Below are 15,396 nucleotides of genomic sequence, written 5' to 3'. Positions count from 1 at the left end.
TATTAATAGTTAGTAAGGTAGTTGTTAAGTTCAGGTATTGGGTAGGATTAGGGATGTAGAATATGGTCATGCATAATATGTACTTTATAAGTACTAATAAACAGCCATTATTTTAATAATAGGCATGCTAATAAGCAACTAGTTGATAGTGAGAATTGGTCCCTATACTAAACCGTTATCGACATGGCCATGGGGCTTTGTGCTAGAACAGAATTTGCTGCGAAAACAGGAAATGTTCTTATTGTACCATATGACTGAGTCTATGCTGTAGCAAAGAAGAAATGGAGAGAAAATGTAGACTTTTGCATGAGTCTCCTACTTCTCCTGATATGTGATAGACCAGCCACTGAATAATAAGATTTCCTTCGATTTTTATGGAAATGTACAACATTTCGAACCAAAATTAAATGACTTTAGCAGTGCAAATTGGTCATCTGACATAATTGCAGCCCCTCATGCTCTGTCAGACCTTCAGAGAGAACAAAATAGCAGGGCTTTCAGATTGAGCAATTGTCTATCACTTCCTTCCCACTGTTAAGGTTAGAACATCCAATCTGTCCCAGCCATGCTGGGAAAACACTCGAATCCTCCGTCGTTGGTGCTGTGATCTACAAGAAACAATCAGTTAAACCTCATCTCGAACACAAGACCCCCACCTCCTATATCTCAGTTGCTCTTCCTGCATGATCATCCATAAATAAAATTCTGAATATTTTATTGTTGAATATGTGTTGTCTCATCAATAATTCATCCATCTTATGGTCTCTCTCTTCTCTTTTCTCATTTCTTATATAGGAGAATATGTTGTGATGACAACGTATTTCCATTTGAAAAGGAAAATTGGCTATTTCGTGATCCAGACGTATCTCCCCTGCATAATGACCGTCATTCTGTCTCAGGTCTCCTTCTGGTTGAACCGGGAGTCCGTTCCAGCACGTACCGTCTTCGGTGAGCTTTTCTTCCGTTTGTTTACTAATGCACAGATGTGCTCTGCGAGTAATCCGGCAAATAATACGTGCAGCATAGAGCTGCTGTTTACATTATGAGACTACATCAAAACATGCTGTGCCTTATATTTGTAAAGATGCTTTTGTTTTTATCTGTCATTATGAAACAACAGGAAGCATTCAGTAAACAAGAACACCAGGGATTATTTGAAAAGTTTGTTTTCTGTGTAAAAGTTTTTCAGAGAAGTCCTAAACCTGGATAGTGATGGATTCTGTTTTGAAATGGTGTAATTACCACAGCCACCACACAAGCACCTAATTAATTACAGATTAGATGGACCGAAACCTGGAGTCAAATTAAGTAAAAAAAAAAGTAATGCTGACAGGACAGAAAAGGAAAAGATAAACACAAGAGCATTGCAGCTGTATCTCCTTCAGCAGCCTATTTGCACAGGTCTTTAAGCCAGCTGAAGTTAAGAGATTATAGCTTATTGAGCGCACATCAACTTTGGCATGGTGTCTGACTTCATCTGCGGTTTGCTTTTTATCGAGGGCCGGAGCATCAGGTGCAAAGCAGGGCTCATTCTGCCAGCATTACTGTGGAGGATGTTACTGATGAGAAAGTTTCTGCAATCAGCTACAGAATAAATGAATTTCTGACACTTCTCACAAACCGTTCTTGATAGAGTGCAGCAGCATTTCATGCACCACTGTTCTGAATATTACGCAGAACCACAGCTAAAGATATCGTATTTTAAATCACATTATTTTACAGATTGCAATCTGAATATGATTCAAAGATGTTTTCGTTTTTTTTTTCCTGATTCACTCAAGCCGCACACTGCACGATTTTCACATTACACAACTTTTCAATAGGAAGAATCGCTGACATCTCTGCCTTGTCTACAAACTATGTTTCACAATGTAACACACGTGAGAACTCATACAGGAAATAATGTAAGATTACGCAAGAGACAGACTTTCTCACACACAATTTGCCTCTGGTTTTGGGCATTTGCTGGCGATTTCCACAAAAAAATTGTCAAAATTAGGGCTAAATTGTGCAGTGTGAATCCAACATACTGAAACTAGACTTATCATATTGTAACATGACTGTTTCAGAAATAAGCGAGAGTTGGATATATATGCAGTAGACACATTTATTTAAACAAACACAACAAAAATAAATCCAGGTTGAAAAGAGGATATTCTAGATGCAGGAAAACTAGAACTGAAACATGCACACGTAGCATCTATTCACGACAACATGAGAAAAAGAACATAGGAATCACTGGGATTTAAATCCACAATATATTACGGGATGAAACAAGGAACAGGTGAAAGTGATAAGTTGCTTTGGAGGGCAACTATGGAAACACACTATGGACTAATCATAAGGCAATCATAAATAAAACCATGAGAACAGGAACTACATATCAAAATTCTACTGTTTCTAGTTAGGAACCACCCATGTGAAATGATGCAATCATTTGCATCATTTAATATGCAAATTAAGTGTTGTTTTTGTTTTTTTCAAAATTTGGAGTATCCATCATTCGTTTCTGATGCGATACTGAAAAATGTGCATAAAAAATGATGGAAACAGCTAATGAGGCAAGAGAACACAATAAATAGAGAGGAAAGCACACAAGGAGCAAGTGAGAACAATTAGTTAAACAAGGACTAGACAACGACTAAACGAGAGGGCGTGGTAAAGGGAAACAAGGAGCAGGACAAGGGGAGCACATGACCAACATAAACAAGATGAAGCCGTGTGCTCACAGAACAAACATAGAATCATTAAATAAACAGAGCGGCCAGGACAGAGTCCTGCCAATTCCAATCCTGTCATCTTCTAATTTTCTTCTCCATCTGTCCTTTTCAAAGTCCCCAATGTTTCTACACCTAGAAGTTAGTTTTTCCCTTCAGTAAATATTGAATAATGCCGCTTAGGTTCTTGTACTGACACTGTTACCATTGTATGTGTTTTATCATTTCCCTTTCATCTCTTTGTTCTTTATGAACTTCCTTTGCTTTATTCATTGTTGTCTTTTATCTTGTGCTAACTCCATAATTTTCAAGCTAAAACTAATACATGCAGTGCAGTTTGCTCAGGTGTATAGTCATATTTCATCTTCACCATCTTATTCTTTGCGGCCCACCATCACCATTATCCTTCGCACACCCACAACCTTCAAGACAGACTCCTTAGAATTGGTGTTCAGCTCACACAGGCTTAGACATTCACTCATATTTTAATATTGAGTGGTTTGCTTAAGCATGCATCACTATTTCTTTTATTTGTACTATATTTTAGTCCAATAATCTATTAATTTGTTAAAAAAAATACATAAATGCAATTTTAATGCATTCACTTAGATATTTAACTGTTAAATGCATGAACGTTTCACCAATCATCAATACATATTTGGGACTTTAGTGACCTGGACCTATATTATCTTACATAGATGGATCTCTAACTGCTGCAATAACATAAATGTCATCCATGGTATGGAAAAAATACTACTGAAGTCAATGGGAACCATCAACATTTTGGTTACCAACATTCTTCATAATATCTTCTTTTATATTCAACAGAAAAAAGTAATTCATACATGTTGAGGGGGTGAGTAAACGATGAATAAATTATAATGTTTAGGTAAACTATCCCTTTAAAAAAAATTAAAACCCTGTGCTTAAATAGTAATCCTGGTCTGACTATCTAAAGCAGATTTTGAATAACGTGTTCTGATATACGAGACTACATTTATTCATTAGTTATATGTAATCTAGATAATTTATAACAAGGCCAAACAGACTGGAGTAATTCAGAATAGAACATTGTTTTCAGAATAGAACATCACATTGAGTTGTATTAAAGCATTTGACTGTTAAGTTAATCAAGAAGAAACAGCTAAGATATAAGCAGAAAAAAGGCTGTTAATTTCCTTGTGTCAAAAGAATAAAAAACTCTGAGTGCTCTGAATGCTGCAGTAATAAGTATCCTATCATACATCTTTTCATAAAGACAAGTGGGAGGTTGTATCCGACTGATTTCCCATTACCCAAGTTGAGTCTATAAACGTGACTAATCAGCAATCCCACTCTGGGTAAGAATCGCATCATTAACTGGTCGCCGCACTTCTATGAAGAAGCCCCACCAGGCATGCTCTCCACCTCCATAAGAAATGCCACTCCATATTTTGCGACTATAACTTCTAGCCTACTCCTGCTATTAACATTCGCTCCTGCTTATCTTGTCCAGATGAGATGTGTTGAAAAGTGTGCAACAGCAACCCCAGGTGTCTCCCACAAGGCGAATGTGCCAAGGCTAATCAGTGATCTGGAGCCTGCCGGTTTCTGGAGTGCAAACACATGACCAGAAGGAGCAATTTAAATGTTTCATCCTGTTTTTTGTAGCCAACTTTAGTGGAGTTGTCTTGGTTGTGTGAAAACATAAATACAAAAAATAACACTATTTTCACATGCTTTTTATATAATTTGAGCTTGATTCAAAATGTCACACAATATGTTCCTTTCACAAGGGATATTTAGAGGCCAAGCTATGAACCATATGTCCTAAAAATATGAAATTTTGAACACTTATAGTGGTGGTCATGCATAGTAATCTGACCAGTTTTGAGGTCTCTAGGACCAACTGTGTAGCACCACCATCACTATCATTATATCTGTGGTGTGAAGACTTTCGTCATAGAATTAGAACAGTTATTACGGCTATCATTATAGTTATTGTCCTTGGTGTGAAAGGGCCTAAAATTATTACAGTTATGTCCATACATGGTGCGATAAATCAATCCAGTCGACTATCATGACGGGCCTAGTATTTCATTTTTTCACTACTCCAGTTCTTACTAAAATTGGCTTAGGTGATACCTGGACTAAGTTGCACAGAAATGACTGAACAGAATTTCAATATACATATTTGTTCAAAAGTTATGTAACAAAGTTAACCAAAACTTGGTTTAGAGGTCATAACTTGGCAATATTTTGATCTTTTGGAATTAAACACGGTATGCTTTATCAGCAACTTGGCAACAGTGCCACATACAAGTCATGAGTTCTGAAAAATTGCTTTTTTTGCACATAACTTTTTAAAAGTTTGTCAGAAAATCATGATCTCAATGGATTCCATGGGTCATGCTAAGTTCATGGATACTGATTTTGGGATTGAACAAACCACCTGTTTACCTTTTTGAAATTTGTCATAAATTGCAATAGCTTTTAAACCATTTAACATACCAGCACAAAATTTGGTAGGGATCATCGGCAGCATGTCCTGGAGATACCTGAGAAGTTTAAACACAGTGCCACCTAGAGTTTCATATGTATTTTTTAAAGATAAATAATAAATAATAATAAATCTTGTGCAGTTTTGCCAAAATCAGCTCCGATGATGTTTGGAATGATCTGCACAGAAATTACTAAACAGATATTTGGTATTTGCTACCATTCCCAAGAAATCCCTTTATAAAATCCACTGTGTCTGTGTTAGTTGTTCTATGCTATGTTAATTTGCATGGTAATCAGAAGCCAGTATTTTTATTGTGGCTTTTTGGCTATGAGGGTAATCATAATCTATGTTAATAAACATAAGTGCAATAACAGCTCATGTACTTTGCACTATACATCTTTTATTTTCCACTATTTTGTATATATCACTTCACTGTGGTTATCTTTATTGAGATTTATGTAATGTTATTATATATCAGTTTTTACATGTGCCAGTCCTAGAGAGCTGCTAAACTGTTTATCTTTTTCTTTTCTTTTTTAATAATAAAGATTTATTCTGTTGTATACTATACTATTTAATGAACAATGTTCTCTGAGGTTCTCAGCTTTGTTTGTGTTGAAAACCACTGTAGTTATGCTGGTAGGCTCCAATTGAGAGGTACTAATGAGGTGTAGAGCGGACCCTTATTGATATTCCACAAGGCTTGCACAACTATGTCTGCAGACGTGATGAAACACGAATCAAGCTGGCTGGACATTGAAGTAATGGAGCGGCCAGGCTGGTAGACAGCCAGTGCTAAATGTAGTGTTTTCCAAGGTGCCTGGAGGTTGTACTGTGTAGGTCTTCAAAGCCAGCTGCCCTGAGTGCTAAACCTCAGCAGCTTTAGCACACCAATCTGCCATCTGATTACTGCCAATAGATTTGGCAGTAATCATAAATGATTCATGAATCAATGATCATAAATCAAAAAAAAAGGTTTTCTATTGTAAAATATTTTTGCCACAGGAGTTAGTTCTTGCTGAGATATTACCCACTCTTCCACCAAGGCACTTGCAAATTCTTGAACACGTCTGGGGGGACACATGGTTATACCTGGTTTGCTACAGCACGGATGAACACCTGTCCTTTCTGTTGTCTCCCTGTAGCATTGTCTTGGGCTTAGATTACAGACATTTCAGTTTATTTCTCTTGCTACATCTGCAGTCCTCATGCCTCCTATGGCATGTTCGTGCAGGTGAGCAGGGAACCTGGGCAACTGTCTTCTGATGTTTTTCATAGTCAATAGAATGGTGTATTTGCTGTCTTCAGTTATTATAACTGTGACCTTAATTGTCTACTGCCTGTAAGCCCTAAGTGTCTTAAGGACTATTCCAAAGGTGCATGTGCAATAACTGTTGATGGCTCATTGAACTAGCATGGAAAATATTGTTTAAAGTGCCCCTATTATGCCACTTTTAAGGTTCCTAATATTGTTTTGGGAGTCTCCTACAATAGATTTACATGCATGCAAGGTCAAAAAACACTTTCGTTGTCTCAAAATACACATTTAATATCACCTCATTTTCCAACGATTCTCAAATTATTCGTTCGAAGCAGTTCAAAGACTCAGTCTCTCTAAACCCCTCCTTTCCGTGAGCCTACTCTGCTCTGATTGGTCAAATGGCCCAATCTGTTGTGATTGGTCTACCGCATACAGCGCATGTCGGAAACGATATGCCCATTGACATAGTTCCATATTTTGAACGCTCGATACAAAATATAAACATCAATTATTTATTATACTTTCAGTTTCAGATTCAGTGGAGCCAGTTGGTCCAAATAAAGTGGGTACTGGGCCATCTTTCAAGAGCAAGCGTTTTGTAAATCCCGCGTTGAACTTCCATAGATAAGAGAAGCAGTCATCACTAAAATGGCGGGAACACAAAAAAGATTGGGGTTGTACTGCTGGAAAAAAATTCATTTTAAAGTGCCCCTACATGCAGTGTGTAACACAGCTCTAAGTGAATGAAAACATCCTGCAAAGTTTTAAATCTGAAAGTGCACCGTGTATAAAGTTATTGTCTCTCAAAAGAAAGTCGACTCTGAATCAGTGAAAGGAGTCGTTTTTAAAACGAATCCCAAGCCGTTTCATGTTGACGTCAACATGAAACATTAGCATATTGCCCGCCCACTTGTTGGTCTTTTCGCGTTGGTCTGAATGGAAATGCAAATTAATTATTTGCCACTAGGTGCCGCTATTGGAGCGGTAAAATAGCAGTTTCCCCGGTAACGCTGTACACAAAGCAGCATTGCGCTCACAAACGCTGTATTATCAGGCATTACAGGCATGATGAAATGAAAATGAGACCAATCGGACCAAGTTTGTGAGTCATTGAGCAAGTAAGGTAAAAATAAACACATATTATAAGATAATGAAAGTGTTTTTTGACCTTGCATGCATGTCAACCTGTTGTTGGGGACTCCCAAAACCAAAATATGAACCTTTCATTACCCATAATAGGGGCACTTTAACCGCAGCCTCATCTTTCAGAAGTGAAAATAAAATTATTTTACTTTCACAACATCTTGACATGATGTTAACCACACGAACAAGCAACAGTGTTTGAGGGCGGGGTTAAGTTGTTCGTGGCCGGCCAACGAACATAAGCGGGCAGTAGGCAAATGTGTTACCATGTGACGTGTAGCCATCACAGAAGCAGGATTTGAATAACTGAAAACTCGTGTAGGCTGTTCAGAGTTTATTCTTTTGTCTGGGAGACAATAAATACAAAGTTCTGGCATGAAACTCTAGATGGCACAGTCCAATAGATCTAACTCAATATGACAATGACATCATCTTATGTCACAGCTGATTGGTTCTCTCCTGTATCGGTAGCCAATGAGCTCGCTGCTCAACATTAAAATACTTTGCTAGTGTTTGCTGTAGCAAACACTAGCAACATTAACCCCCACCTTCCCCAGCTCCACCTGTATAGATCTGCTATGGGGTGATCATATATGCTATGGGGGTTATTCATATCTGTTATACGTGCAGCAGCAGTATTTCTTACATGCTCACAGCAGCATGTTGTGGATGTATTGGCAGTAGCAAGTCTGTACTTGCTCTGCCACAGTAGCAGCAGCAGCAGCATAGCAGATTTATTCTGCCAAGACCAAATACGTTAACATAGTCATGTACATTACCATGCCAATTCCTCCGATAATTGTCCTGACAGAACTTTATTTATCATGCACTTTTCTGTACAACTTTGCAGATCGTTTACATTCACATACAGCTACATTACACCTGGATGGGTGCCTAGATCGGATAATTGTTGCAGTGATGGACTTCTGCAAGTTTCTTCCATCTCCATACAGGATCTCTGGAGCTCAAACAGAGTGGTCATCATGTTCCTGGTCACCTCTCTTACCAATATCTTTCTTTTCAAATTGCTCAGTTTGGCCATGTAGACAGCTCTAGGAAGAGTCCTGGGTTGCGTTTTCTAAAAGCATAAGCCTAAGTACATCATAGAGACTATTGGTTCCAATTAGTGCCTTACAATGCTTTTGGGAAACACAGCCCTGGTTGTTCAAAAATATCAACCATTTAAGAGTTATGGAGGCCATTCTGCTCTTCAGAATTTTCAAAGCAGCAGAATTTTTTTGTAGTCTTTCCAAGATCCATCCCTCATCATATCTCTGGTCTCTGCTGGCAATATCCTTTGACCTCATGGCTTGTTTTTTGCTCTGATATGCATTTTCTGCTTGTAGACATTATTTAGACAGGTGTTTGCTTTTCCAAATCATGTCAAATCAATCAAATTTACCTCAGGTGGACTCTAATCAAAGAGTAGAAAGATGCCAAAGAGACATGAAATGCACATGAACTGTATTTGTGTGTGTGTGTGTGTATATATATATATATATATATATATATATTTGATAATATTTACATTTAGGATGCAAGGTTGTATGTTAAAAAATCTGATGAATCTATAATGTAAACATTTTTCAATATTTAAAGAATAACAAAACAAGGTTTCAGGAAAATGACCTTGGAATTGGCCACTGTTCAAATTATGCACAGAAGAAAGCATCCCATCCACCACACTGAAAAGCAAAGCCTGTGTCAGTATTTCTAGGCTGATGCATCATCTCACAAACATCGCTTTGAGACTGATATTTAATCAATCTCTGGATAGCTGCCAGTTTCTAAGATCTCATCTGATGGGTCTAACCTGACATTCCACACAGATAATCCTGTTTTGCCGTTTTCTTCACAGCTCCACTGTAATTTATGGTTTCGACACACGCGGCACATAATAGGCAACTGTCTCTGCAGAGACAATAGCAACTTGTGTGACATTCTTTCTAATGTTTCCATTGCTTTTCACTCCATTTCCAGATGGAGATCATGCCTAATGAAAAGTTTAATGAGAATCTTCTTTGCCATTTGACTTTTTGACACTCTACAGATCCTCATCAGCCATAGATTTCAATTTAATTGTCAGCCACTGACATTTATGGGAGCAAACAGCGCTCAGTATTCATTTGAATAGCAGCCTCTTTTCAACAGCACACCATATATTGCACATTATATAGCTATGTTTTATTTATGTAGCACTCTTATAGTTTTATGTGCACTGAAGTCAGAATGCCCCCCTGGTAATAATATACTAGTGTCTTCCATCTGCATTCTCTTCTAAGCCAGTGGGCAGTAACAAACTGAGAGACGATTGCATCTATTGCATCTATTCAGAGCCATTTTTTTTTTTTTGCTTTTTTTTTAATCATCAAATTTAATTTTGCAGAATTGAAGGGCCATGATTTAATAGCACAACCGATTTATCTTGTCAGTTATTTTAGTGAAATTTAGATTCACCAGATTGTTATTGTCACCAGAGCACTAGTCTCATGGATCCAAACATCAGCAATGGTCCATATGGAAGCATATTCCAAGAATCCAATCCATTCCATGGCCAAGAATCACCCAATTTATGCAGGTGGGGGCCTGTATGAAATGCAATTTTAATTGCATTTACTGCCCTCAGCAGTCTATTGCCAAATGGTGAGTCATTCCAAAAGATCAGATATCACAAATCAAAAATTCATATGCACATTATGGCCTCTACTAAGATTGATTATACACTAAATTGTACAAATGTTTATACACAAAATTAAAAATACAATATTATTTACATAAGTCTGAAATACACATAACACAGTTTTGGTTCTTAGTTCATTTCAAGTTTCACATGATAAATAACTACACATGGATGTGACAAATGTAAAACTTTTTCTTTGTGTCTTTTGCTTGTTCAGTCTGCAGTGGAGATTGTGTGTGTGTACGAAACATAAAAAACACCATCAACACCTGCAATGTTGTTTCTTATTTATCATATCTGACAAATTAATAAATTAGACAGCATGCCCGGTTAAAGAAGTCACCTCTCCCCACTGATATATGTTGCAATCTAAAGCCCATAATAATTACTTATAAACGTTATTGTGGTGTCAGAGCAACACATTTCCAGTGTTTACTCCCATTTCCTTTAAAAGCTTCTATCACTTATAAGGATGCTTCTTTTTAGCCTATGACACCTTGCGCATTGGCATGAATCCCAGTGCTGTGAGCTTTCATTTGGAGGTGAAATCAACTAAAACACTTCACAAAGTAAAGTTGTATATATTATAAAAGCTCCTGTCCTTGAAACTCTCACAAATGTTTGGTTAACTTTCTAATCACAGTTGATTAGATTTTTCGAGACCATAGACCACTTTACTTTGTGCAAGGTGTCATAGGCTAAAAAGAAGCATCCTTATAAGTGATGGAAAGCGTTCCTGGCCACCCTGGTTTCTACCATAATTTGAGGAGAGCAAAAAAAAAAAAAAGATCCCACTTTATATTACAGTAAGTGGCCTTAACTACTATGTACTTGCATCAAAAATAAGTACAATGTACTTATTGTGATCATGTACTTGCATCAAAAATAAGTACAATGTACTTATTGTGTTCATATTATATTGCAAAACACTTCTGCTGCTATTGAGGTGGGATACGGGTAAAGTTAGGGACAGGTTTGGTGGTATGGGTTTAAGGGAGGGTTAAGGTATAAAGGGATGGGTCAACAGTGTAATTATAAATGTAATTACAGAAATTAATTACAGATGTATTTACATGCAGGTATTTTTAAAAATATAAGTACAATGTAATATAACTGCATTGTATTAAATGATTAATTTAAATATAAGTACATAGTAGTTAAGGCCACCTAATATAAAGTGGGATCTTTTTTTTTTTAGCTCTCCTCGAGCTATGGTAGAAACCAGGGTGGCATGGTGGCTAAGTGGATAGTACTATCACCTCACAGCATGAATGCTCGAGTTCAAGACCTTTTTTTACTTGATGTTTCATTTAAGGTGGAATTATTGTTTCACAGTCATATCTGGTTAGATACATTGGCTAAATCAACTAAAATAGCAACTGACATTGCGAGAAAAAAAATTACTCCACGTTTTCTGTTATCTTGACCATGACATCTAACACTTAACCATTTCTGTTTTTAGGTGTCACAACTGTCCTGACCATGACGACACTGAGCATAAGCGCCCGGAACTCACTTCCCAAGGTGGCCTATGCAACAGCTATGGACTGGTTTATGGCAGTGTGCTATGCTTTTGTCTTCTCTGCTCTCATTGAGTTTGCCACTGTCAACTACTTCACAAAGCGCAGCTGGGCCTGGGATGGTCAGAAGGAGGCCCAGGAGATGCGGGTAAGATAGATCTGGTTTAATACACTAGAAGTAGGCTGTCACAATGCTGTGAAAGTACAGCAATACCTGTACAGTTGTGTACAGTGCTTATATTCTATAATACCATGTCATAGAGATAATGGATGTGCTATCATTTGAAAAAAAATCTGAAATAATTTTTTTTTTTTTTTTTTGAAAATGCAGAACGCTTTACTAAAGCTTGTGTACTTTTAGAGTGTTTCTCAGTGTGATCAATCACCATTTCATTTTCCAGTATCGATTTTCTTTACAAAGTTACTCCCCACAATAAGCAATAAATATTCAGCACATAAATCCTAAACTAATGTGGGCTTTCTTGTTAGCAAGCTTGTCACTATTGTGGTTATTCCTGTTCAATAAGTTTGAGGCTGCCAACCGTCTCTCTCTCGCTCTCCCCACTGCTTTTGCTTGCTCTTGATTATTGCCACCCTCTGTCCTGGCCCTGATAACCTCTGAAAAATGAAGTGCTCAGAGCTAATGGATGGGAATTTCCACAGAGAAAGCTCGGCGAGGTGCCGTATTGCTCACAATATGAGGAGATATTGTACCTGTAAACCGGTAATATAAATTCCTGTTTCGTTCTGTTGTTCTTCTTCAAAAATACTTCTTAATTAAATGTTCAATAGAATGGAAATTTTGTGTTTCTGAGGAAAGCATGGAGACAAGCTGCACTTTCTCTCACAAGATAATACAATGCAAATCTGATAGCACATATAGACTTGGACATGGAAGTTAAAGTCGCTGTTAAAAATGTGGCAAGGAAGCTTAAAAGTTACAATTTTTGTTGAATAAAAGTTAATAAACAATTTAGTTTAAAAGCATCTGCTAAATGCATAAATGTAAATTATATATGTAATATAGGCTAATTGTTACGGAGTGAACAGAGGAAGCTTGCAGATCCATATGCAAATATTTATTTAAAGACGTGGTCAAAACAGGCTATGGTCAACAACAAAAACAAGTATGGAACCGGCAAGACGAAAGGGAAATCCAAAGACAGGCGAGGGTCAATCGACGGCGAACGTAATCCAGAGGGCGAGGCACACGGGTAATCCACAAACAGGAAATAGTTCAGGCAAGGTACAAACACAGTCCGAAACAGCCAGACAAAGGGATAATCCAAGACAGACTAAAGTCCAAGGCAGGCAGAGAGCAGACAGGACGAGATAAGCAGTCTAGAATAAAGACACGGATTACACAATGAACAAAACTAGAATAGACTTTGGAAACTCGGAAAGTAGCTATCACTAGGAGAGCGATAATCGCTAAACAATACTCGGTCTGAGTGGGTGTAGGGTGTGTGATTGTCTACAGGTGAGGGTGTAATCAGTGAAATGGAACATGGGAAATGTAGTCCGGGGTGACATGTAACAGTCTGTGTAATAGGAGAGTCAATGTAATGGAAGGGCAACCTCTGGTGGCAATCGGATGGAAGGCCACGGACAGGATTCGTAACACTAATAGACAGTGATGCACACAAGTGGTAACCAAACTAAAAAAAAAATGTGCTGGATAAATAAGTTCAGGTCACTCATTTGCGTACCGTCATGGTTGAGAGCTGTTAATGCACAATCACTGTTTTAGATCAACTAACTGTAATGCTGTATAAGATTTCCATTTAAACTGAAAGCATAGGCTACTGTATGCGCTGCCGTTTTACTCAGAGTAAAACGTGAAACTGTGACACTTCATTCACTGCCGTGTTTCACTTGGTAGTGCTAAAAGTGCAAGCATATGCACTTTTGCTAAGCAAAGTGCATATGCTTACTTGCCAGCAACCTGCCAAAATAAAAGCTTGCTAATTTTAGGTTTGAAAATGATAAGAATTAATATTAAAAATAAATAAATAAATAAAAAATACATTGAAATATTTTTATTGTAAGTGTGCTATAAAATAAGTGTATTTTTATTTAATACTCTTTTTTTATTTTAAAATAGTATTGTCGCACTGTATTTATTATTTTTTATTAAAAAAGCAAAATAAATAAAGTGTAATAATACTATTATTAATCATTTTATTTTTATAGGTTTTTTTAATGGGTTACACTATGTGCAGTGTGAGGACCAAACCAAATCTCCAGGTGCTTTCATGAGAACCAGACTGAAAAATGTGCATCCCTGTTAATAGAGTTTAATTAAAGCAGTTGACATATATGCATAAATTAAGAAAATTTCAATTAAAAAAAATTACAAACAGTTTTTGCATAATATTTGAAAACATTTGAAAGCAGAAAGTGTATATTATCATCAGACTTACTTTGCCAAATGGATTCTGTCACCATATTGTGTGGCTGTGCTTGTGGTCTCATACTTCATAAATCAAGTGAAGCTACTGATAGTTGGTTATGTGCAACAGGCTTCACTACACTTCTGTAATGATGGGTAGGCCCTTGGCCTTTTGTGCCACTGGTACACCCAAAGGAAAGCTATTGGCTGCTTTGAGACAGTTTAAAATTGCTGGACCTTTGAGATAGAAGAGAACTTAATGACTATTTATAGCCCAAAAGAGAATGATCGAAAACAGAAGAAAGCACACAGATGAAAGATAAATTGAAAACAGGCTCACTGGGGTCTTTGGCTAAAGAAAAAGCCAAAAACTGATTTGTTATTGTTAAAAAGAAAGAAAAGAAAAAAAAAGAGCAGCACAAGCAACAGAGACAATCGGGAAGAATGAGAATACGTTTGTAAGGAAAGGAAAAGAGAATGATTAGAGGAACCAGAAATGGGTTGGTATTGAACACTGATGAGAATTGAACTGTTGAGATCTCATCTCATTTGCTTTACCGCAAGGGTTGGCAGGGTCACATGGTCACTGTTGAGCAAGTGGTGTGATAGCAAGAACATGAGAGGTGACTAACTGCAGATGTTATCTAACACAATTCGCTCTATACTGGATACTGGTTACTGTACTCATTCCTAACTGTAATTCGGATCGAGTTGGACACTGACCATAATGCTCTCTGAGGTTCACTTGTCTTTGGAGCAAAGATTGTCATTACAGATCGGGGTTGGTGTGATTTACCTTAGTGGGGAGAAGGTCCTTCACCGGGCGTTTGCTCTTTTAAAGTCTCACCACTGTTGACAGTCGCTCTCAACTGTTGGTGATAAGTGTAGTAGTAACATCTGATTACATGATACGAATACTGTAGCAAACTTTAAAAAAAATGAAAAAAAAAAAACACACCCAGACAACTACTAATAACACCCTAGCATTGTTGCATATAATTTTTCCATGAGTAGACACTGCTCATATTTAGTTCATAAAAAAGGTTTCGTTCAGAAAATACAGTTGCATATTATTATTGTTGTTAATTAATCCAATGGTTATAGGTGTAAAATGGTCACTGTAATGTGGAGTACAGTGTTACTATGGTAATTATAATGCAGTGTCACAAAGACATTACTAAAAATGTCTAAAAATGATTTG

General features: G+C 37.2%; 1 protein-coding gene across 1 annotated transcript in view; it reads left to right on the top strand.

The window, feature by feature from the left end:
- The window catches only part of LOC107661712 (gamma-aminobutyric acid receptor subunit alpha-3-like), a 151,893-nt gene that overhangs the window by 119,919 nt on the left and 16,578 nt on the right, over positions 1-15,396 (top strand). The window contains exons 8-9 of the mRNA XM_016451454.1: positions 796-948; positions 11,746-11,951. Of these exons, the coding sequence (XP_016306940.1) occupies positions 796-948; positions 11,746-11,951 (359 nt within the window). The remainder of the gene's footprint in view (positions 1-795; positions 949-11,745; positions 11,952-15,396) is intronic.

The sequence above is a fragment of the Sinocyclocheilus anshuiensis genome, unplaced genomic scaffold (genome assembly GCF_001515605.1).
Source record: "Sinocyclocheilus anshuiensis isolate Anshui unplaced genomic scaffold, SAMN03320099.WGS_v1.1 scaffold207, whole genome shotgun sequence".
NCBI classification, from domain to species: Eukaryota; Metazoa; Chordata; class Actinopteri; order Cypriniformes; family Cyprinidae; genus Sinocyclocheilus; species Sinocyclocheilus anshuiensis.
The sequence above is the reverse complement of the archived record's forward strand: the minus strand, read 5'-3'. Positions and strand labels throughout refer to the sequence as shown.